This window comes from Garra rufa, chromosome 4 (genome assembly GCF_049309525.1).
Source record: "Garra rufa chromosome 4, GarRuf1.0, whole genome shotgun sequence".
NCBI classification, from domain to species: domain Eukaryota; kingdom Metazoa; phylum Chordata; class Actinopteri; order Cypriniformes; family Cyprinidae; genus Garra; species Garra rufa.
In genome coordinates, this window is record NC_133364.1 from 15004236 (window position 1) to 15030118 (window position 25883).

Here is a 25883-nt window from a genome sequence, read left to right on the forward strand (position 1 = left end):
TAACTGAAATTAAAATTAAATCTAAAATTGAGAAAAATGAATGAAAGTTAAATAAAATTATAATAAAAAAAATACTAATAAAAAAGTACTCAAAATAAAATAAAAATAGAAAAATAAAAGCCAATACAAAATATGAATAAATACTATAATCATATATTAATAACAATAAAATAACACTGACAGCCTCATCTAAAATCGCCACAACTGTGTTTAGCTAGAAGCATTGCAAAGCTAAGCTCGCATGAAACATATATTTTCAAATAGCTTTCACAATAAACAACAGCCATTTTGAGTAGTACTAAGGTCGAGTTCAATATTTCAGTTTTTAACTGTTGAGATGCAAAATTAAGCAACATTTAATGATAATAAAACCATTTTAGCATGAACATTTTATGTCGACAATCGTACACCAGCAAAACCGCAATACTATACCACAACTTCAAACAAACCCCAGAATATTTACACCATCATTACAGTGACAAGTCAGAGGTTGTGCTTTGTACCTGGAATACTCTGTCTCCTAATGGCCAGAGCGCCATCTGGTGGCCTGGAGGGATTGGAGTGTTTAGTGTAGGGCCCCTCATCTGAAAAACACAAGAAAACCAAGACATTTGAAAACCACACAACGGTTTTCATTAGCAAAACCTTGCCCTCATTTTCACATGGAAGCAACATGTACACAAATTCAAAGGCAGTGTGGGCTTTATTCACAGGAAATGACAGCTGTCTCGTACACACAGCTATTGCGACGGCCAACGCGCTCTCAAAGAGACGTAGCCTTCAACAACAATCATCTGAATACGAAACTGTCAGCTCTTCACACACACACTCAAAAAGACACTCAACAACACATCGCACTCCCCAGCCAGTCCTATGTGTTGAGGAATGAGCAGTGGCCTCCCATGTGTGATATACGGTGAGTGCATCACCGCTCGCTCTGAGAGGGAGCAGCTCCAGCTGTGGCCATCCGATTGTGTGCTCAGATATAAAGCCGTGGAATACCGAGCGAAGACAGCGGGAGTCCCGTCGTAATGGAGCCCTTAAAGAACAGCAGGATGGCGCTCTGAGCACTATTTACTTTGACTGCAGTAGCAAAGCACAGCCAGACTCGACAGCAGATCACGCATATGTGGGGACGCGTGTAGGTGCAATCACAAACCTTTAATTATAAGTATTATTGCACATTTAGCTTTATAAAATTACAGTTGAACCACTGATGTCAAATGGACTATTTTAACGATATCCTCACTACCTTTCTGGGCCTTGAACATGTCAGTTACGTTACTGTCTATGCAGGGTCAGAATTGTCTTGTGTTCTAAAGATGAACGAAGGTCTTACGGGTTTGGAACAACATGAGGGTTAATATTAATGACAGGATTATCAGTTTTGGGTGAACTGTTTTTTTAATGCACCATTGTATCTCTTAATGTGACTTGACTGCAATATGAATATGCAAATGATATGCAGATAAGATCATGCATAATGAGCTTAAGCTGCTCAAGGGGGAATGTTATAAATATACTACTAGTTGGCTTAAAATCTAAATGCTAAATCATGTGTCAGTAAAAAGATAATATACACCGGAGGCCAAACGTTTGAAATTTTTTCAGTGCTTTTGGAAAAACATTTTTCTCCAAGGCTGCATCTATTTGATTAAAAATACAGTAAAAGCTGTAATATTGTGACATATTATTACAATTTAAAATAACTGTTTATATTTGAATATATTTTAAAGTGGAATTCATTCCTGTGATGCAAAGCTGAATTTTTAGTATGCTGATTTGGTGCAGAAAATAAAATATATTTTAAAATATATTGACATATAAAATAATTATTGTTTTTACTGCATTTCTGATCAAATAAATGCAGCCTGTGTTCATTGTTAGTTCATGTTAGTTCACAGTGCATTAACTAATGTTAACAAACAACTTTTGATTTTAATAATGCATTAAATATTAAAATTAGTATTAAAGGGATAGTTCACCCAAAAATGAAAATTTGATGTTTATCTGCTTACCCCCAGGGCATCCAAGATGTAGGTGACTTTGTTTCCTCAGCAGAACACAAAGATTTTTAACAAAAACCAGTGCAGTCTGACAGCCAAATAATAGAGGTGGATGGGCACCAAACCATTAAAAGTAAACAAAAACATGCACAGACAAATCCAAATTACACCCTGCGGCTCGTGACGATGCATTGACGTCCTAAGACCAAGGGGCAACCTTCCGGTCTCCCTCGTGAAACCAACACGGAAGTGACTGAAACTGCAATTCATTGACTGGCCGCTTGAGGCTGGCTGCAAAAGGGAGTCAATCCCATTGACACTCCATGTTAAAATGCCCAACTTTACAGCAGAAAAAAGTATGTTTACAGTCTGGTTCAAAAAATGGTTTTGGTCTATATAGCTAGTTTTGCCCTTCATGTCAACTGTGAGGGGGGTGAATTTTTTTTATAACTCATCGGTTTAAGTTATATTAAGCCTTAAAGTTCAGCATAATTAAGGGCGTGGTCACTTGAGTGACGGGGATTGCCGCTGCTGTCACCACTGTCGCTCTAGGCGGGCGTGGTTTCAGCAACCAGCTCCACCCACATCCCGCCTTTTTGCCCATTTTTGATTATCCGGGAGTGACGCGCGATGACGCGTTCCAAGATGGCGACGGCCGAATCCCGCCCACTATGAGCTTCAAATTAGCGCTTCAGAATCCTACGGGTGACGTCACGGATACTACGTCCATATTTTTTACAGTCTATGCCTAAGACATGAAACGATCGGTTTTTGTGAGAAACTGAACAGTATTTGTATAATTTTTTACCTTTGATACACAGCCACGTCTATCTGTCCTGAGCACAAGCTTTGCATCCGGCTATGACATGTGTATGCGCTCTGGCGTAGTTTACGCAAACGCCGTAAGGGGAAATTGGTTAAAAGTCCCGGATGAGTTTGCGCAAACAAATGTAATATTTTAGCTTTAAATCGGTTTGAACAATCAGGATAAGCGCAAGTAATTACCATTTTGAATAGCGGCTATACCCACAATCTCTGTGCAGAGAGCGTAAAAAAAATGATATAAATGCTGTTCAGTTTCTCACAAAAACCGATCATTTCGTGTCTTAGGACATCAGTGTATCGTCATGAGCCGCAGGGTGTAATTTAGATTTGTCTGTGTATGTTTTTCTTTCCTCGAAAGATTTGGTAACCATTGACTGCCATTATTTGAAAAAATCTTCGTTTGTGTTCTGCTGAGGAAACAAAGTCACCTACATCTTGGATGCCCTGGGGGTAAGCAGATAAACATCAAATTATCATTTTTGGGTGAACTATCCCTTTAACTAAGATTTATAAATGCTGTTTTATTTTTTTCCAAATTCTGTTTTATCTGTTTTAATTTTTTCTAGACTTTGTTTTAATGTTTAAATAAAACTGTATTAATCAGAAAGCATGTCCAATTAATTGAAATCATCAAGCTTACACAATTTAACAGCAATTTATTAAAATTTGAACAAAAAGGACTTTTTTAAGGGAATTCAGTTTTATTTTAATTTCAATGGTTTCATTAAATTTTCAATAATCAAAAGCATGTCTAAATAATTGATTTTATTAAAAAAAAAAAAAACGAACATATTACTGTCATTACATTCAGTAATATATTTCAGTCACAGTTTCTACAAGTTAAACTGAACTTTTATTTTGACGGGTTGCTGTGAAGAAGTTTAAGTTTATGTTATGTAAAACAATGTAAAACATGACCCTGGGTCACAAAACAGGTCATAAGGGTCTATTTTTTTAAATTGATATTTATACATCACATGAAAGCTGAATAAATACGCTTTCCATTGATGTATGGTTTGTTATGATAGGACAATATTTAGCCGAGATACAACTATTTGAAAATCTGGAATCTGAGGGTGCAAAAAAATCTATTGAAAAAATCACCTTTAAAGTTGTCCAAATTAAATTAGCAATGCATATTACTAATCAAAAATTAAGTTTTGATATATTTACAGTGGGACATTTACAAAATATTTTCATGAAACATGATATTTACTTAATATCCTAATGATTTTTGGCATAAAAAGTCAACTAATGTTAACTAAAGAAAAAATTGTCAAGTAGGGCTGCACAATAAATCACATGCGATATCAAATGCTACTAAAGCTGGTTCTGTAATCAGTGGCAAATCTTCATCACGTGTGTGCTTTCAGATAGAGCGGCATTTACTACACAAAGCTGTAGTTCATTGTCAATAAACAGAGACCCTGTGTAGTAAACGCTGCTCTATTGCGGCTAATAAACCAGAAGTCTCACCCAAAGGCTTACTTCTGTGTTAAAGAATACGGTGGATACAGAGCTACATTTTCTTTTAAATAAAGAGGCACCCTGTATAAATGAGACATATTACGCTTCACAAGCTTTTCTGACAGTCTCACTTGAGATTAGAGTGAGCGTCTGATTGCAATTTATTCCTGATCATCTGTCATGGTCAGTTTGACTTTAGTGTAGTCAATGGGCTGGACACAAGTCAGTGAGCACAAGAGAGCCCCAGATGAGTGCAACATCCCACTCCTACTTTTTTCTGATCCAAAGGCAGAGAAAGCTCTGAATCAGGCTGTATTAAAAATACCCTCTCATTAATAAGTAATTTCATGGAAATGAGGGAGGTCAAAATTAAGAGGAACCTTCAGAAAACCACAGGGGATGAGAAATAAGTCTCCTCCATTTCCTTCAGTCAGTTAACAGCAACTCCTGGGGCATTTCTGTGTCAAATCACATGCGCTAAATTGTTAAATTAATGAATGTCCACTTCACTAAAGCAATGGTACTATTTGAATTTAAAGCGTGAAGAGTGCTTTTACTCATGGAGATGAAGCTAAAATTATAAATGCACATTTATGCTTAACAAAAATGCAGAGGGCTCCAAAAGTCATTATGGCACAAAATAAATAAATACATAAATAATAAATAAATAATAGTAAAAAATTGTAAATATGTAACTAATTAATATAATGTATGTATATATATCATATTATTTATATTTATTCTATAAATAATAATTAAGTACTAAAATTATAAGTAAAATTAAAATAAATTAATTAAAGCTTCATAGAAAAAACAAACATTACATAAAAATATAATAAAAGACAAATGCACAAAAAAATTAAATTACAATTAAAAATAAAAACTGAAAATATAAATAAATGCTTTAACAGTATATAAATAATAAACAACTGTTGTTATTTATTATTTACTTGATAATACTTAATTATTTATTTGATACTTAAGTTAAATAACTACTAAAATTATAAGTGAAATTACAATAAATTAACACATCATAGAAAACTTAAAACATAAAAATGATAATAAAAAGGACAAATGCACAAAAAATGAAAACTGAAAATATTATAAATGTAAATAAATGCTCTAATAGTATAAAAATAATAAATATCACTGTTGTTAATTATTATTTACTTAACTTAAATAACTTAAGTGACTTAGAAAAACTATAAAGATTAAAAAAAGTAATTTATATTTCTAATAAAACACAACTGAATTTGATGTAAAATTCACATTTTTTATCTATAAAAAGAAAAATACAATACAAAACAATAAAACAAAAACACTAAAATCAGTAGTTTTTTTTAAGAGTTAAATCAATTAATTCAGGCATCTTAACATTTCATATAGTATGAAATTTGTATACTTAATTTCGATAAAATGATAAGAAAATTCCTAATGATGGCTGGATGGCTATTGCAAATAAAATTAAATAAAACAAAGTTTAAATAAAATTAAATAAAATAAAATTAAATTGCTACTTGCCGTTTCTTTGAAATTGTTTGTAAGTTTACTAGAAATTTCTTATCTTCTTATGCTCAATTTGTGTTTTGAATTTTTATTACTAGCAAATGAGTGAATTTTTTATTTTATTTTATGAAAGCAGTATTTGAAATATAATATTCTTAAAGTTAATTCTGAGCTAAAATCCTTCTAAGGGCTTCATTCCTTTAATTTAGCAATTGATGACAGCAAAAGTAACCTAAATTTAAAAACAGAGCCACAACAAAACAAAAAAATGCATGCAATAACATCTGATACAGACTAAATACTGACAAAAAAAACTCCTATACAGCATCTATCAATAACCAATATGTTCCAGATGTATACTGCTCCTCTAAATGCTTTTTCCAGATGACATGCAGCAGCAATTTGTTTTTATTTCGATGGACAAGTCGATTTGAACCTGGCATTTAGATTGCCAATTGATTTGAAATGAATTGGAGATTCAATCCAGCTTACCCACCATCCTCTAATACAATCTGCTGGGTAGTCCTTACATAAAAAACAGCCTATTGACTGGCACTGCTGGCCGACTGTGACGACAACCGACTGCTCGCATCTCCCCAGAGAGCAGAGCAGACAGAATCATTTAAAATGCATAGAACTGTAAGCCCACAGTGTCTATGAACTAGCTGATGCATAGAGAGCCAGCGACAGCCTCCGCACACAGACCTTCAGATACAGCTTCAGCCATTTAGTAAAAGCAAGCGATGACCAGAACAACACAGGGGTCAGTAAATGGATTATCGGCACATCCAGGAATCAGATTTCTCTGAATTTGCCACCGCTTCTGAGCCCAAAGCATCACAGGGATGAAGTTTACCTTTATTTCAGTAATCTGATCATCGGCTTCAAACGCGCTTAGCGCTATTTCGGAAAATCAACACGGAAGAGAGTGTGGGAGCAGATTTATTTGTTTTCGTGCGGTGAAAAGCAAAAATAATCCATCAGCGATATGCAAAGCGCTCCTACATGCAAAAGTTTCAAAGCATTTCATGGACGTCTACTACTACGCAGATGTGCGTGTAAAACAGCATGTGGGTGTTTTCCATATAGTGGCCCAAGGCTTCGCTCCTTCATCAGAGCGTGTTGCTGTGAATGAGGATTGAAGAGATGCTGCTGCTGCTTTTATTCATTATACAATAAAACACTGTTGCAACAAGGCTTCCTTCATGAATTTTGGAGCATCAAACTAGCACTTTTGCTGTGGAACAAGTTCGTTTGCCATATTTGGATCGTTTGATCAGTGTGTAAGCGGTTTTTCAAACTTGGGTGGTCTAGTTTTCATAATTTTTGATGCTAGGAACCTCTAAAAGGGAAGCAGAAGAGTGGGAATATATTAGGAAAAACTATAACTATTAAAAATGATTTTCAGTAATTAAAATAATGGATAAATACAATAATATATATAGTATGTATTAGACGAAAAACTTATTTCAATTTTTTCAATTTATAATTATAAGTGAAATTACAATAAATTAAAGCTTCATAGCAATAACAAACAACAATAACAAATTATTATAAAAAGGACAAAAGCACATAAAGACTACAATTAAAATGAACTGAACATATAAAAATATTCTAAATATAAATAAATGCATTTAAATACTAAATATACTACTAAAATGACTAAAATTCTAAATTATTTATTTATTTAATATATTTATTATTTTCTTAATAATTGATACTTAATTGTTTAAGTAACGGAACTTAAGTAACTGCTAAAATTACTAACATTACAAGTGAAATTCAACTAAATTTAAATTTATAAAAATATTCTAAATATGAATAAATGCTTTAATAGTATATAAATAACACTGATTTATTATTTACTTTGTACTTTATACTAAATAACTTAATCATTTACTAAAATAATCAAGTATTAAAATTACTAAAATTATAAGTGAAATTAAAATAAAGCTTCATAGAAAAACAAATATGTAAAAAAATATAATAAAAAGGACAACTGAAAATATAAAAATATTCTAAATATAAATAAATGCTTTAATAGTATATAAATAATTATTTATATACTATGCATGAATGAATCATTCACAATAAAAGTATTCAGAAAATAGGTTGAATTTTTAATAACTGGCTTTTATATTCTCTATAAAAAAATGCATCTTTTCTCTACCCACTATTAAAAAGTCACTGGATACAATTAAATGGCGGAATAAAACTCTGGTTCAGACCAAGCAATTCAACTAAATTTTAATTTTTTTTGTGTCTTGACAGTGTGGGGCACAAATTATTGAGACTGAGAAACAAATCAATCCTGTCGTAAGCAAATTTGTGTGGCGTTCAAAAGCTGTTGGATCTCAATGATTTTGTCTCTTTTCCTGAATCTGGGTTACAGAGAATGAGAGAGACAAAATGAATGAGTGCGAGAGAGAGGCTCATCTTGGCATCTGAGCAGAGGTTGTTAGCACAAAGCGGCTCTCACCTGTCTAGGTTACACCATCACATGAAACATCAGCCCTCCAAATTAAAGCCTCAATGCTTGTGATGTGCAGATCACACATACATACACACACATAGAAATAAGATGACAAGGGAATCAGAGGACGAGACACACATGCAGGGAAGAACTGAATGTAGACCACCAGGAACACAAGCCTTTGTATCTTCACTCTTTGACGAAACACAAATCTCCCATTCCACAGAAGCAGATGATGGATATTTGTTATGCCGATTCCTGTAATTCATAGTTGGAAAAATGTAGAACATATGCGGTCTACCCTCCAGTACCCAATCTTGATGCAAATGAAGTTAATTAATTTAGCACACTCCTGTTAAACAAACAGGAAAAGCCAGAGACCACAATGAAAAAGCTGCCATTCGAAACCTAATCCAAACTACGGGGGGAAAACAGAGTAAAATGATGACACAAAAAGAAATATTTAAAGGATTAGTATATTTCTCCAAAATATTCATGTCTTTCTTTCTTCAGTTGAAAATAAATGAAAAAGAAACCCTTTGAAACTGCACTGAAATTGCAATTTGGGCCTTCACCCTGTTTGTCCCTATTGAAGTCCACTATATTGAGAAAAATCCTGGTATGTTTTTCCAAAAAACATGAACTTCTTTGCAACTGAAGAAAGAAAGACATGAACATCTTGAAAGTATTTTTTTTTTCCTTAATCCTTTAAGACTATTCAGTATTTGAAATGGAAAACGAATATATATAATAAAAAAAACCATAAAAATATACAAATAAAAAATAAGCAATAAAATATTGGTTATAAATAACAATACAACACATAAAAAATAAAATCTGATGCTTAAGTTAATTTAGGCATCTTAAAATTATGTTCTGTAAAAAAAAAAAAATTGAAAACTTTCCAGGATTTTTTTGCACACTTTCGAATTTTTTTCTTATTAAATCTATGCAAAACTGCTCATAAAAAGGGTTGCAAAAAAGGTCGAAAATTTCTGGAAAACTTTCCCAAAATTTTGGAAACCTTTGAAGATTTTGGGAAATTTTTTATTAAATCTCTAAAACTCCTCATAAAAAGGTTTGCAAAAAAGGTCGAACATTTCTGGAAACTTTCCCAAAATTTTGGAAACTTTCCAGGATATTTGGAAACTTTCGAAGATTTTGGGGAATTTTCTTATTAAATCTCCAAAACTGTTCATAAAAAGGGCTGCAAAAAGGTCGAAAATATCTGAAACTTTCCAGGATTTTTGAAAATTTCGAAATTTTTTTGGGAATTTTCTTATTAAATCTTTAAAACTGCTCATAAAAAGGGTTGCAAAAAGGTAGAACATTTCTGGTAGAATTTACAAAAATTTTGGAAAAACCTTCCAAAAAATATTCGGGAATTTTTGGAAACTCTCGGCAATTTTCTGGAAATATTCTGCCTCTTTGCAACCCTACTCATAAAGCACTTTGGGTTTGTTCAAAACAACCCATAATTATTAACTATTTAAATTAATAATAAACAATCAAATATTTGTACATATGTTATAACATTGTTTAAAAATACAATAAATATAAATAAAAAATAAACAATAAAATATTGGTTAAAAAAAATGAAACAATACATTAAAAAATCAAATAAAGTCAAGTTTATTGAATATGAAATAAATGCTGAGATGCTCAAGTAAATTTAGGCATCTCAACATTATGTACTGTATGAAATTTGAATTAAATTAAGTATGAAATTAATTTTAAGGTCAGAATGATAAGAAAGTTCCTCAGGCAAACATAATTGATGCAAATGAATAGTCTGTTAATGACAGTTGTAATTTCTGTTGCTTATTAAAGCAATAATCTATAAAATTGCTCATAAATAGGGTTGCAAAAAGGTAGAAAATTTCTGGAATTTTTGGAAACTTTTCAGTCCCTTTGCAACCCTACTCAAAGTACTAAGGTTCATGGGTTTGTTCAAAATGTTGACCGTCTACAAACTCAAGGTATATAGAAAAAAAGATACTATACCATAAAGCCTAATGAAAAAGAATGTACAACAAACAAAAGAGCAGTAACAAAACAAAAAAGGCAAAAACATACACTGTGTCAGAGGAAGAACTACAGTGACTTGGTAAAGTCTAGTTGAAGTTACTTTTCTAAGATCAGACTTTTCAGGTCAGACTTACTACGTTTGCCAGGTGGGAGATAAAATGGCATCACGGCAGTGACTTTTGTAAAAATCGTTTATTCTAGTTAACATTAGCTGTTCAACAGTCTCTTACACAGCATAACAGACTGGAGCCATGTGTGAGAAGTCTTGAAAGTAACCAATCAAACATCACAAAAGCTCAGCTAGCCAAAACCAACCAGCTGATACAGCCATGTCTCGGATCATTCAGACATTATTATGCAGATGAAATTCAGGCCTGAGCGGATAGCTGAATGACTGAATATGCAGGATCAAAGACCTTCAGAAAATAATAATGAAGACAGATTCTTGGGTTTTAAAAAACGTAGCTCGCAAGATAACACAATTTCCACATTTAACATCCAATTTTCACACCAAAAATTTCATCCCTATTCTGACAGATTTAGCAGTTTCGAAAAAACAAAGCTGCACAGCGGGATATTAATTAACCGTATTAGCTAAAGCCTATTTTCAGCATCCAATCGCTCATTCATCCTCTGCGATACTCACCGACGTCACTGCGGAAAGCTCTACTGACACCACACAGGAACGCCATAGGGAAAAAGCAAACTACAACCCCCAGGGCTTGTCTGAAATCAACCTCCAAGACCTGCCGTGCCAGAGATCTTCAACCTCAGCGGCTGTCCAGCATCTGTTTTCTGCATAGTTCAGCCCGGCACATGGAAATGTACACACAAAAGCGCTCATTTGCGCACACACACAAGCTCAGGGAAGCGGGATGTTGTTCGGATGAGTGCACCGGTAGGTTCTCCGGCAGTGGGCGTACTAAAAGTGCTGATGATGGCCCAACATTTTACTTTTTCCGTCTCTATTCAAAGAAAAACCCCAGGGCGCTTAGGCACTCTAGATTAAAGATGCCGCAAACCAAAAGTCGAACAGTCTGAACAACCATTAGAAAAGTTCTTAAGAGATCAACAAGTGCACCAGCGACGGACCAGGTTGGTTGAAGACACATTCTGCAAAGGTGAACACCCTGGGTCTCAAGGCAACAAGAATTAGACGAGAAATTTCGGTCTACAGCACAAGGAAAATGGAAGCAAAGGCAGAAAGAGAGAGGGAGAGAGAACGGGACAAGATGAGATACGCAAGCAAAGCGGCCGTCATCCTGTCAGGTCACGGCATGCTCGCTCATGCATACCCGTACATTCATTTGGGGAGTTGGAGGACATGAAAGCAAGGTACAGGAACACTTCCTAAAAGCTTCCTAAAAGATCTGGAACTTCTGCTTACGTTTTTTTTTTTCAGCGACCCCTGCTAGTAGACTAAATTATTTGCGACAAATAGTGACAAGCGTACGTATGTGAGGGTTCTCTACATGGCCTTTACAAAATAACACGACATTGCTATTGTTCTACAGTGAGGAAAAAATTGCTGATTTTGTAAGTTTGCCCACTGACAAAGAAATGACCAGTCTATAATTTTAATGGTAGGTTGATTTTTAATTTGTACAGTGAGAGACAGAATAACACCAAACAATCCAGAAAAACCCATTTCAAAAAAAGTTATAAATTGATTTGCATTTTAATGAGTGAATAAGTATTTGATCCCCTATCATTCAGCAAGATTTCTGGCTCCCAGGTAACTTCTATCTTAAATGGAGTGCTCCTAATCTCAGTTTGTTACCTGTATAAAACACACCTGTCCACAGAAGCAATCAATCAATCAGATTCCAAACTCTCCATCATGGTCAAGACCAAAGAGCTGTCCAAGGATGTCAGTGACAAGATTGTAGACCTACACAAGGCTGGAATGGGCTACAAGACCGTCGCCAAGCAGCTTGGTGAAAAGGTGACAACAGTTGGTGTGATTTTTCGCAAAAGGAATAAACACAAAATAACTGTTAAATCCCTCGGTCTGGGGCTCTCTGCAAGATCTCAATGATCATGAGAACCGTGAGGAATCAGCCCAGAACTACACAAGAGGATCTTGTCAATAATCTCAAGGCAGCTGGAACCATAGTCATCAAGAAAACAATTGGTAACACACTACGCCGTGAAGGACTGAAATCCTGCAGCGCCCGCAAGGTCCCCCTGCTCAAGAAAGCACATGTAATGGCCTCTCTGAAGTTTGCCAACAAACATCTGAATGATTCAGAGGAGAACTGGGTGAAAGTGTTGTGGTCAGATGGGACTAAAATCGAGCTCTTTGGCATCAACTCAACTTGCTGTGTTTGGAGGAGGAGGAATGCTACCTATCACCCCAAGAACACCATCCCCACCATCAAACATAGAGGTGGAAACATGCTTTGGGGGTGTTTTTCTGCAAAGGAGACAGGACAACTACACCACATTAAAGGGACGATGGACGGGGCCATGTACCATCAGGGCCAGGGCATTGAAGCCAGCCAGGGCTTTGAAAATGGGTTATGGATGGCCATGACCCAAGACACATGGCCAAGGCAACAAAGGGGTGGCTCAAAAAGAAGCACATTAAGGTCCTGGAGTGGCCTAGCTAGGCTAGGCTAAAAAATCTGCGGAGGGAGCTGAAGGTTCAAGTCACCAAACGTCAGCCTGAAACATTAATGACTTGGAGAGGATCTGCAAAGAGGAGTGGGACAAAATCCCTCCTGAGATGTGTGCAAACCTGGTGGCCAACTACAAGAAACATCAGACGTCTGTGTTTGCTACCAAGGGTTTTGCTAAGTCATGTTTTGCTTATTTCACTCATTAAAATGCAAATCAATTTAGAACTTGAAATGCGTTTTCTGGATTTTTTTGTTGTTATTCTGTCTCTCACTGTTCAAATAAACCATCACTCACTGTAACCTCACTGTAAATAAATATTGTCAAGAACAAACAAGCAGAAGAAAGGAACATTTCAACTGTCCTCAATAAGAACTACGGTATTTTTGTGCAAAACGACTCAAAGCGAGCCCCAGCGCTACCCCAGGGGAGAGTAGAGGAATGGCTCTATTATTTTTAGCTGTGATCTCAGACTGTGTAAAGTGGGATGACAAAGCCCACCCACCCTGGTTCAAAGAGTGGAATCCCAGCATCCTCCTGGGCACTATGGAGGAGTGTCTGCCAGTGTTCACCTCTAAGTGGGGAGGCGGGACGACCTGGGATTAAAAGCACTGAAAGTTTTAACACGGGTGGCCTGAGCAGTCAGTTCGTGTCACACTCAAATACTGGTGTGGTTCAGATGAGGTGGAACCACAGTTGGAATGAGGGCGGCATCTCTGGGAGAAGAAAGAGATGAGGAGGAACGAGAGAGCAAAGAGTTCACATCTTCTGAGAGGGTCTAAATGAGAGTCACAAGCTCAGAACCATAACTAATTCACTGACCATCTGATGCATTTTGCACTTTCTCAAACTTGGCTCCACTGCAGAAAATGACTTCTTAATGAGTTTTTAATTAGTCTTCTTTGACTTATTATCAGTCGAAAATATATAAACACTGTTAAAACACTATTTTAAGCTTCATTAAGAGAGAGAACTTCAGACAAAAGTTCATTTATAGAGAGATTTTCTGAAAACTTTAAAGTAATATCTCATGCAGCATTGCTTTGAGTAAATGTTTGCATAGTTTCTTGAATTTTTAGATTTTTTGAAACATTCTAAAAATACAGATGTATTTTGTGGTTTTGTGTGCTGATGTTATGCATTTATTCGATCAAAAATACAGTTAAAACTGAAATAAAATATTATTACATATAAAAGCTTACACATATAAAGTGTAATTTATTCCTGTGATGGCATAGTTGCTTGAAAATTCTAACATAGGTTTTTAGGTATTCTAACATTCTAAAAATACAGATGTATTTTTGTGGTTTCGTGCTTGATTTAAGCATTTATTTAATAAAAAAAAAATACATTAAAAACTGCAATAAAATATAATTACAAATATAAAATTCCCTATTTTAACATTTTAAAACATATTTTGTGTTTGATTTTTTGCATTTATTTGTTAAAAATACAGTAAAAACTGCAATAAAACCTTATTACATTTATTATTACAAATATTATTATTTAAATATAAAATTTCATATTTTAATATTTTAAAATGTCATTTATTCCTGTGATGGCGCATTTTTGTTTTTACTTTTAGATATTTCAACATTCTAAGAAAAGATGTATTTATTTGATTAGAAATACAGTAAAAACTGCAATAAAAGAATACAAATATACAATTTAATATTTTAACATTTTAAAATGTCATGAATTCTTATGATGGCATAGTTTCTCAATTTTTTGATATTTCAACATTTTAAAAATAGAGGTGTATTTGTGTGCTTTTGTGTGTTAATTTTATGCATTTATTTAACCAAAAATACAGTAAAAAATGCAATTAAATCTTATTACAAATATAAAATGTTGTATTTTAACACATTTTAAAATGTAATTTATTCCTGTGATGGCATGAATTCTTGATTTTTTAGATTTTTCAACATTTTAAAAATACAGATGTGTTTTTATGATTTTGTGTGTTGATTTCATGCATTTAGTTGATCAAAAATACAGTAAAAACTGCAATAAAATATTATTACAAATATAAAATGCCCTATTTTAACATATTTTAAAATGTAATTTATTCCTAGGATGGCAAAGCTGAATTTTCAGCAGTCATTACTCCAGTTTTTAGTGTCACATGATCCTTTAGAAACATTTCTTATTATTCTGATTATCTGTGACACTTTTTTTTAGGAATAATTGATGAACATAAACTTTAAAAGGACAGCATTTATTTGAAATTAAAATCAGTTTGAACTGTTTGAACTTTCGTACAGTAGTAGGGCTGGGAAAATAAATCGAGAATTGAGAAATGACTCTGCATCAATTCAGAGATTTTCCGAATGCACTGAGATTCTATTCTGAATAAATTCTGAACTTAGTTTTGAACAGCAGATGGCACTGCATGCTTTAGAAACTGCTGTACTCTGCTTGCTTGCTTTTCCTTACACACACTTGAACCTAAAATAATCATTCATAAAGGCTGTGTTTACATTAATCTCGCAACTGCATGAACTACACAATGATCTTCAGCACTCTTCTTCGTAAACATCTGAGTGTGCGGTTAAAAAAAAGATTAGAGTGCCATCTGCTGTTGAAAACTAAGCTCAGAATCGATTCCAGAGAGAATCACGACGCATTTGGAAAATCTCAGAATTGATCCACGATTAGATCAGAGCTTTGAAAATGACCTTGGAGTCCTCAAACCCCAAAGAGAACATAAGTATTGACTTCACTGCAGCGTTTGATCACATAGAAAAGTGTGAAAAGTGTTCAGAAGCGTGCAGACATCAGAGCTATAACTCAAGCCCCGTCAGCACCTGCTGCTGGTACTCCTCTGCGGGAATGTCTTCGAAGGAATCTTATGTAATCCTTCACCTCTGGACTCTGCAGCTGGTGGCTTGACGCACATTTAAACACTTCTCACCCTGACCTAAACTCCATCACTGAGCTCATTACTGACCATACTAGACCCAAAGCAGCAGAGTAAGTTCACATGGTTGAGCTGCTGAATTGGTGGGCAGCCAAATGAAGAATATCAGAAGATAAATTGAGAAAAAAGTGCCCTATAGCAAGTTCTCTCTCTTTGCAGTTCTTCTGTCCTTGTGTACTTGTGATTTTCCAGCCTATTAAAGAAAAGCAATTGAGCAGCACAATGCTGATGTGGAAAAATGCAGAGGCATCATGTACTTCATTTTGATTATTTATTTTATTTTATAGGTCGAGTAAGGTGCTCCTGTATCACTTAGCCAAAAAAACAAAACAAAAACAAAATAGTCTAGTGGTACTGTTTTAATTTTTTTTTTTTAGGGAGGTCATGCATTTATTTTTTATTGGTGCTCCTGGCCAACAAACAAAAACAAAAAACCATACATATATATACACACATTTTTTTTTTTTTATTAAAGGTCAAGTGTGTGGTGTTTCTTGATCAAAACCCTAAAACAAGCAAACAAAAATAAATAAATAATAAATAGTTATTTAGTTATTATTTTTATTATATTTCTATTATTTAGGGGTGTTACGCACTAAAATTTATTTTATATTATTTAATTTTTAAAAATGTTTATTTATTTTTTTATTAAAGGTCAAGAGTAGTGCTTCTTGAACCTCTAAACAAACAAAAAAAATTATAAAAAAAAATACTAGTGGTACAGTTTTATTATTATTATTATTATTAAAGGTCAAGTGCTTCTTTACCAAAACCCCAAACAAACAAAACAAAAAACAAAAAAAGTTATTATTATTATTATTATTATTATTATTATTATTATTATTATATCTTTGGTGTTATGTTTATTTTTGTGTTATTTTACTGTATTTTATATATACATATTATATATATATATACATATTTTTTTCTTATTTTATTTTATTTTATTAAAGGTCAAGAGTGGTGCTTCTTGATCAAAACCCCAAAACAAACAAAACAAAACAAAACAAGTTATCTAGTGTTACAGTCTTCTTATTTTTTATTTTATTTTATTTTATTTTAGGTGCTTCTTGATTAAAACCCCAAAACAAACAAAACAAAAAATAAAACAAAATAGTAGTCTATAATAGTCTAGTGGTAGTTTTATTAATATCTTTATTATATATTTGTGTTATTTAGGGGTATTATTTTATTTTATGTTATTTATTTTATTGTATTTTATTTTAAAGGCGATTCTTGATCAAAACCCCAAAACAAAACAAATAATAAAACAAACACAAAAAAACAAAACAAATAAAACCAAAACACAAAACAGTAGTCTAGTGGTACAGTTTTATTATTATTATCATCATCATTATATCTTTGTGTTATTTAGGAGTGTCGTGCTTAAATGCATTATTAAATTAAATTCATAAAAGTGGTGCTTCTTGTTCAAAACAAAACAACAAAAACAAAAAACAGTAGTGTAGTGGTGCAAAATAAAATGAATTTATTTATTTTTAGTAAGATTTGCATTCAAAACCCATCTGGCTTACAAATTTACAAACAAACAAACATTTAATTTAAAAGAACAAAATGTGCATGAGTTGCATTTTCTGTTATAAAAGCAAGGAAGGTGGTGGGACCCCTGGGAGAAATAAAAACAAATGACTCCTCATACAAGCCAGATTTTCATTTGCTGAGATTGCCTACTGTGTCACCAACCTTCTCAAGAAGCCAACCCCTGGGCACCTTCCCTCCTGTGGATAAGTGGCTAACCCTTCAGACTGATTCTACCTTTCATTTCAGCCCACTGCGTTCAGCACTCGTCTCTGAAGCTTATCTGCTGAGCAGGTGAGAGGTGCTCAGGCTACCCACTGAAGGCCACTGCAGTGGGTAATTGGCTGTGTGAAGTGCTTGAGAGGCCAATCCATTTAAAAGCTAAAATTCAAACTGCAAGACATGTTAGAAATTCATGAATGAATCTAATGAAAGTGACTCTATGACCTCTATAAAGGGAACGTGCAGCACGCCGTTTTAAAAGATGAAAACTGCTGCCAGCCATGCAACCATGGTAATACAGTATTTTTAAGAAAATGTGATATTACAGCACCATGTGTGTTCAGAAATGTCAAGATTTTCTCAGTGGGCGAAAATGTAGATAAAACTGTGTCAAAAGGGTAAAACATAACTTCTCTCCAGCAGAGATAATGAAGATTGTCTAATTCTCGGTTCACACAAAAAAGCAAAATCTAATGAATTTTCTGAGCTGGACTGTTTAATGAATCAAGACTCACAAACCCAGGAGTCACTCATTGAATCAGTCTGATGAATCTTCCACTGAATGAACTGAATCAACTGGTAACTGAATCAATATCAAAATTACTTATTGAACTGCAAATTATAATCTCTTCTGAACTGGATTGTTCAGTGAATCAAGACTCACAAACCCAGGAGTCACTGATTGAATCAGTCTAATGAATCTTCCACTGAACGAACTGAATCAGCTGATAACTGAATCAATACCAATCTCTTCTTAGCTGGACTGTTTAGTGAATCAAGACTCACAAAGCCAAGAATCACTGATTGAATCAGTCTGCTGAATCTTCCACTGAATGAACTGAATCAGTTGATAACTGAATCAATATCAAATTCACTTACTGAACTGCAAATTATAATTATAATCTCTCCTGAGCTGGATTGTTTAGTGAATCAAGACTCACAAACCCAGGATTCAATGACTGAATCAGTCTAATGAATCTTCCACTGAACAAACTGAATCAGTTCATAACTGAATCATCACCGATCTCTTCTTAGCTGGAATGTTTAGTGAATCAAGACTCACAATTCCAGGAATCACTGATTGAATCAGTCTGCTGAATCTTCCACTGAATGAACTGAATCAGTTGATAACTGAATCAATATCAAATTCACTTATTGAACTGCAAATTATAATTATAATCTCTCCTGAGCTGGATTGTTTAGTGAATCAAGACTCACAAAGCCAAGAATCACTGATTGAATCAGTCTAATGAATCTTCCACTGAACAAACTGAATCAGTTGATAACTGAATCAATACAGATCTCTTCTTAGCTGGATTGTTTAATGAATCAAGACTCACAAACCCAGGAGTCACTCATTGAATAAGTCTGATGAATCTTCCACTGAATGAACTGAATCAGTTGATAACTGAATCAATACCAATCTCTTCTTAGCTGGACTGTTTAGTGAATCAAGACTCACAAAGCCAAGAATCCCCTGATTGAATCAGTCTGCTGAATCTTCCACTGAATGAACTGAATCAGTTGATAACTGAATCAATATCAAATTCACTTACTGAACTGCAAATTATAATTATAATCTCTCCTGAGCTGGATTGTTTAGTGAATCAAGACTCACAAACCCAGGATTCAATGACTGAATCAGTCTAATGAATCTTCCACTGAACAAACTGAATCAGTTGATAACTGAATCATTACCGATCTCTTCTTAGCTGGATTGTTTAGTGAATCAAGACTCACAAATCCAGGAATCACTGATTGAATCAGTCTGATGAATCTTCCACTGAATGAACTGAATCAGTTGATAACTGAATCAATATCAAATTAACTTATTGAACTGCAAATTATAATTATAATCTCTCCTGAGCTGGATTGTTTAGTGAATCAAGACTCACAAACCCAGGATTCAATGACTGAATCAATCTAATGAATCTTCCACTGAACAAACTGAATCAGTTGATAACTGAATCATTACCGATCTCTTCTTAGCTGGATTGTTTAGTGAATCAAGACTCACAAATCCAGGAATCACTGATTGAATCAGTCTGATGAATCTTCCACTGAATGAACTGAATCAGTTGATAACTGAATCAATATCAAATTAACTTATTGAACTGCAAATTATAATTATAATCTCTCCTGAGCTGGATTGTTTAGTGAATCAAGACTCACAAACCCAGGATTCAATGACTGAATCAATCTAATGAATCTTCCACTGAACAAACTGAATCAGTTGATAACTGAATCATTACCGATCTCTTCTTAGCTGGATTGTTTAGTGAATCAAGACTCACAAATCCAGGAATCACTGATTGAATCAGTCTGATGAATCTTCCACTGAATGAACTGAATCAGTTGATAACTGAATCAATATCAAATTAACTTATTGAACTGCAAATTATAATTATAATCTCTCCTGAGCTGGATTGTTTAGTGAATCAAGACTCACAAAGCCAAGAATCACTGATTGAATCAGTCTAATGAATCTTCCACTGAACAAACTGAATCAGTTGATAACTGAATCAATACCGATCTCTTCTTAGCTGGATTGTTTAATGAATCAAGACTCACAAACCCAGGAGTCACTCATTGAATCAGTCTGATGAATCTTCCACTGAATGAACTGAATCAGTTGATAACTGAATCAATATCAAATTCACTTATTGAACTGCAAAATTATAATTATAATCTCTCCTGAGCTGGATTGTTTAGTGAATCAAGACTCACAAACCCAGGAGTCAATGACTAAATCAGTCTAATGAATCTTCCACTGAACAAACTGAATCAGTTGATAACTGAATCAATACCGATCTCTTCTTAGCTGGATTGTTTAGTGAATCAAGACTCACAGATCCAGGAGTCAATGACTGAATCAGTCTAATGAATCTTCCACTGAACAAACTGAATCAGTTGATAACTGAATCAATACCAATCTCTTCTTAGCTGGACTGTTTAGTGAATCAAGACTCACAAAGCCAGGAATCACTGATTGAATCAGTCTGATGGATCTTCCACTGAATCAGTTGATAACTAAATCAATATTGAATCCACTTATTGAACTGCAAATCATAATTATAATTATATGTTAAGTGAATCAAGACTCACAAACCCAGGAGTCACTGATTGAATCAGTCTGATGAATTTTCCACTGAACGAAATGAATCAGTTGATAACTGAATCAATATCAAATTAACTTATTGAACTGCAAATTATAATTATAATCTCTCCTGAGCTGGATTGTTTAGTGAATCAAGACTCACAAAGCCAAGAATCACTGATTGAATCAGTCTAATGAATCTTCCACTGAACAAACTGAATCAGTTGATAACTGAATCAATACCGATCTCTTCTTAGCTGGATTGTTTAATGAATCAAGACTCACAAACCCAGGAGTCACTCATTGAATCAGTCTGATGAATCTTCCACTGAATGAACTGAATCAGTTGATAACTGAATCAATATCAAATTCACTTATTGAACTGCAAAATTATAATTATAATCTCTCCTGAGCTGGATTGTTTAGTGAATCAAGACTCACAAACCCAGGAGACAATGACTAAATCAGTCTAATGAATCTTCCACTGAACAAACTGAATCAGTTGATAACTGAATCAATACCGATCTCTTCTTAGCTGGATTGTTTAGTGAATCAAGACTCACAGATCCAGGAGTCAATGACTGAATCAGTCTAATGAATCTTCCACTGAACAAACTGAATCAGTTGATAACTGAATCAATACCGATCTCTTCTTAGCTGGATTGTTTAGTGAATCAAGACTCACAGATCCAGGAGTCAATGACTGAATCAGTCTAATGAATCTTCCACTGAACAAACTGAATCAGTTGATAACTGAATCAATACCGATCTCTTCTTAGCTGGACTGTTTAGTGAATCAAGACTCACAAAGCCAGGAATCACTGACTGAATCAGTCTGATGAATTTTTCACTGAATGAACTGAATCAGTTGATAACTGAATCAATATTGAAATCACTTATTGAACTGCAAATCATAATTATAATTTCATCTGAGCTGGATTGTTTAGAGAATCGAGACTCACGAACCCGGGAGCCACTGATTGAATCAGTTTGATGAATCTTCCACTGAATGAACTGAATCAGTTGATAACTGAATCAAAATCGAATGCATTTATTTAACTGCAAATTATAATTACTTGACTGTGCTGACATTAAAATAATAAAATAAAATACATTTTATTTTATTTCTATGCAAAAATACAACTTAATTGTAAAAGCTAAATTTTTTTTAGATATATTATATGCAATCTCAAATAAAATATGATTTCCTGTGCCATCGCACTGAAGAAGCAGCAGATGGAACTCTGATGAGTTTTCATTTTTTGGTGAACTATTGCTTTAAATTTGCACCTCGCAAATATTTGAAGTTCCTGAACACATCACTTATTAACTCAAAAGGTCTTTGATGTTCTCAGTAAACCGAAATGTGTGCGATAGAGAGCAGCAGGCACCACAAGTGCATTATCTTAGAGCAGCACGCTATAACATCGCCTCACAACTTCAGTGCTCCCTGAGTGTAGAAGAAGGGAAAAAAAAAAGAAAAGATATCAAAGCAAAGATGGTGGAGGGGGAGGCTTGCTCACTGGGCAAGAGGAACAAACTGTTTGTTCTCTCTCACTCCACCAACTCTGGAGGAATCCTAGCCGGGAGAGAAGATTGAGAACGACAGAGAACATACATCTACCTCTCTACCTCATCTTCCCCTCCCCTTCGCTTCCTAAGCACAAGCTCCATTACCGCCCGCTGCTGCCGAATGTTGTGTTTCTCCCCACAGGATCAACACTCCATCCGGACTGTTCCTCCAAAAGTAAAGCCCACGCTGTCTGAAAAAAATAAAGGGATTTTTTGGGGAAAGTTTTTGCTGGAGGGTTTGACAACTTTGGTACAGTAGGTGACCACTCCAAGGTTTGGATCGCTGAGGTAGCTGTTAACAGTTTTGAGGTAAATCCACACAAACTCATCTCTGAATATGCTGTGAGATTACAGCCTGAAATTGTGTTTTCTTATAAAACGTACTCTTGGGGAAAAAAACAAAAAACAAAACAAAAAAAAAACTTTAGTGTATCTGCAGTTAAAATTAAGAGTGTTAAATATTAGTATTGTAAATGCACAGTTGTACTGTCAAAAAATAATAAAATAGTATTAATTAACTATTATTATTATTATTATTATATTTTATTAAATTTTTCTTAAATACTATTAAATACTATTTTTAATCTATTTTTAAAATAATTGAATAAAACAACCATATAAACCAATTATTATTATATTTTTCTTAAATACCTTTGAAAATGTATTTTTTAAATAACTGAATATAGTATATAACAACAGCAACAGTTATTTTTTATTAAATTTTTCTTAAATACTCAATTTTTAAAATGTTTTCAAATAACTAAAAAATAATAGTATACTACAACAACTATAATATTATCATTATTATTATATTGTTTTCTTAAATACCATTTAAAAGTTTTTTTAATAATTGTATAGTACTTTATAATGACAATTATTTTTTTTTAATATTTTTAAATACTTATTTTTAGAGCATTTTTACAATAATTGTATAAAATAATAGTATATAACAACAACAATAATAATTATTATTATTTCTTTATTTTTATTACATTTTTCTTCAATGAAAATAAAATCTTTCTAAAATGTATTTTTAAAATAAATGTATAAAAAACAGTACATAACAACAATTATTATAATAAATATTATTCAATTTTTCTTAAATACCTTTTAAAATGTATTTTTAAAATAATTGTATATAGTATATAACAACAATTATTGTTATATTTTATTTTTATTACATTTTTTTAAATAATCCATTTTTTAATTAAAAAATGTTTTCTAAATAATTGTACAAAAATAGTATAACAACTATTATTATCATTATTATCATTATTATTAGATTTTTCTTAATATTGAATATACTACATAATTATTTTATTTTTTATTAGATTTTTAAAATGTATATACCAAGTATATAACAGCAACAACAATTATTATATTTTTCTTATATACTTTACACTAAAATGGCTTTTTTTGAGAACTGTATATAATATAACAACAATTATTTTTAAATACATTTTTCGTAAATACTAATAAGTATTTTAAAATACTTGTATTTATTAATAATATATAACAACAACTGTTATTATTATTATTAATATATTTTTAAATGTAATGTATTTTTAAATGATTGTATATAATATATAACATCATCAACAACAATTTAATCATTATTATTATTTTATTAAATACTTTTTTAATGTATTTTATTATTAACATTATATATAATAATAGTATAACAAAAACGATAACAAAAATAAAGTTCTATTGATGTATAAATCACAATGATAAATCACGTTTTATACAAATTGTGCAGGTCTACAAATGAACAAACAAGCAACAAACAAATAAATAAACGGAAATCACAATTTTTATCAAATCAAAAAATTGTAATTGAGTTTTTACACAAATCACGCTAACCATTTAGCATAGCGAGAATGCGTCTATTTAAAAAAAACAAAAAAAACAAGACAATATTTGAGCCACTAGCCAAAATAGTCTACTGACTGTTTATTCACGCCTGCTGTTCATATTTGCCGTCAGCCTGGCTGTGTTCAGTCTCCAAGACACCCTACACCAGTTCCAGTTTTACTATTCGGACATATGGAAGCAGTTGATTACACCCTGCAGGCAGCTTAGCCAATCAGACGACACGCGACGCATTACACAACCTGTCGAGAAACAATGCTGACACCACAAAATGAAGTAAACTCAAAGCTCAAGCTCCGACACTCCGGGTCAGTACACGAATTTGGGGAAATTAGCTACACGCACGCAGCACCGCCCGAGGACACATGCGGTGCAGCTGACACAGGCAAAAGCAAAACAAACCTTGCATGTAATGAGGCTAATGAAGGCTTCTGTTCTGAATCAGGACTGCTTGTTTGTGCGCACGTACGACGTGTTTATAAGACCCTCAACGGGTTGGCGCTAAACCCAATAGCTATTTGCTAAATTGGGTGCGATTTCTCTGTAGAACGAGCGTCGTTCAGGTTGACGGACATTATAACACCAGAGCAGACTGTTTCCACCGGCCGTACAAACCTGCAGCGGGCTTCAAGACCAGCTGGAGGCCGTCAAGTCCTGCCAAAATCGGACACAGCGGTGGAAATGACTTAATTGGACCCGGGAGAACAGACAGCTGAGGAAGGACTGCCATTTATAAGTATATTTCTATATTATTAACCTGTCTGAGAACACACCAGGGGGTTTTCTCGAACTGAGGTGATATTTAAACCCAGCCAGACAGAGCTGAGATGGAGGGATGCTTATCTGTCTCCCATCTGAGGTACCTGAAAAAACCATACACTTAACCTTTAGAAAACTCTGTGACATTCATACCCTTTGGGGAAAAATTACACAGGGGGCTACAAAGTATAGCGACGGAGTGTAGTCCATTCAAAATAACAGACTTCCTGGAGGCACAAAGGTTATTCTGCAGAAAAAAGACAGGGCTGATTGAAAACCCAATGGAGGCTGAGAAGCTCTCGTCGCCTTGATCGCCTCACATATCAGCCGAACGACCCAACGCCCTGACACTTCATCGGCCCATGCAAGGAAGGTAACTTCACAAAGCTGATATTGCTGACAAGCATTATTTACTTTAACCTTCCGCAGTCTGCCCTGCTAAAGTAGGGGACGAGCAAACCAACGAGTGCAAAACTTTAGCACATAACTCATGTGCTTTGGACATTAGAAGTGTGCTATTCGTTTTCAATGTAAACTCACTCAATTTTCACTTTTCAGACTATGAAACCATTCGCATTGAATGGCTGTCAGCTTTGACCGAAGGTTTTGATCTTAAATGAGATGTACTGCTAGTGAAAGTAAGATATTATTCAATTTTGACTGAGAATCAGGTTACTTGCTGCTAATAATTTAAGGGATAGTTCAGCCAAAAATGAAAATTCTGTCATTAATTGCTCACCCTCGTGTCGTTCCAAACCTGTAAGACCTTCGTTCATCTTCTGAACACAAATTAAGATATTTTTGATGAGATCCGAGAGCTTTCTGAGTTGCATAGACAGCAACACAACTGACACTTTCAAGGCTCAGAAAGATAGTAAGGACATCATTAAAGTAGTCCATGTTTTTGTGCACAAAGACAAAAATCAAGACTTTATTCTACAATTTCTTCTCTTTCATGTCAGTCTTTGATGTATAATA

The 25883-nt window shown here is 33.8% G+C and overlaps 1 protein-coding gene across 13 annotated transcripts in view; it reads right to left on the minus strand.

Annotated features, from left to right (window-relative positions):
* The window catches only part of LOC141333649 (glutamate receptor-interacting protein 1-like), a 331685-nt gene that overhangs the window by 114699 nt on the left and 191103 nt on the right, over nt 1-25883 (minus strand). For all 13 annotated transcript variants that reach the window (XM_073838710.1, XM_073838715.1, XM_073838707.1 and 10 more), the window contains exon 2: nt 504-584. In XM_073838710.1, coding sequence (XP_073694811.1) covers nt 504-584 — 81 coding nt within the window. The remainder of the gene's footprint in view (nt 1-503; nt 585-25883) is intronic.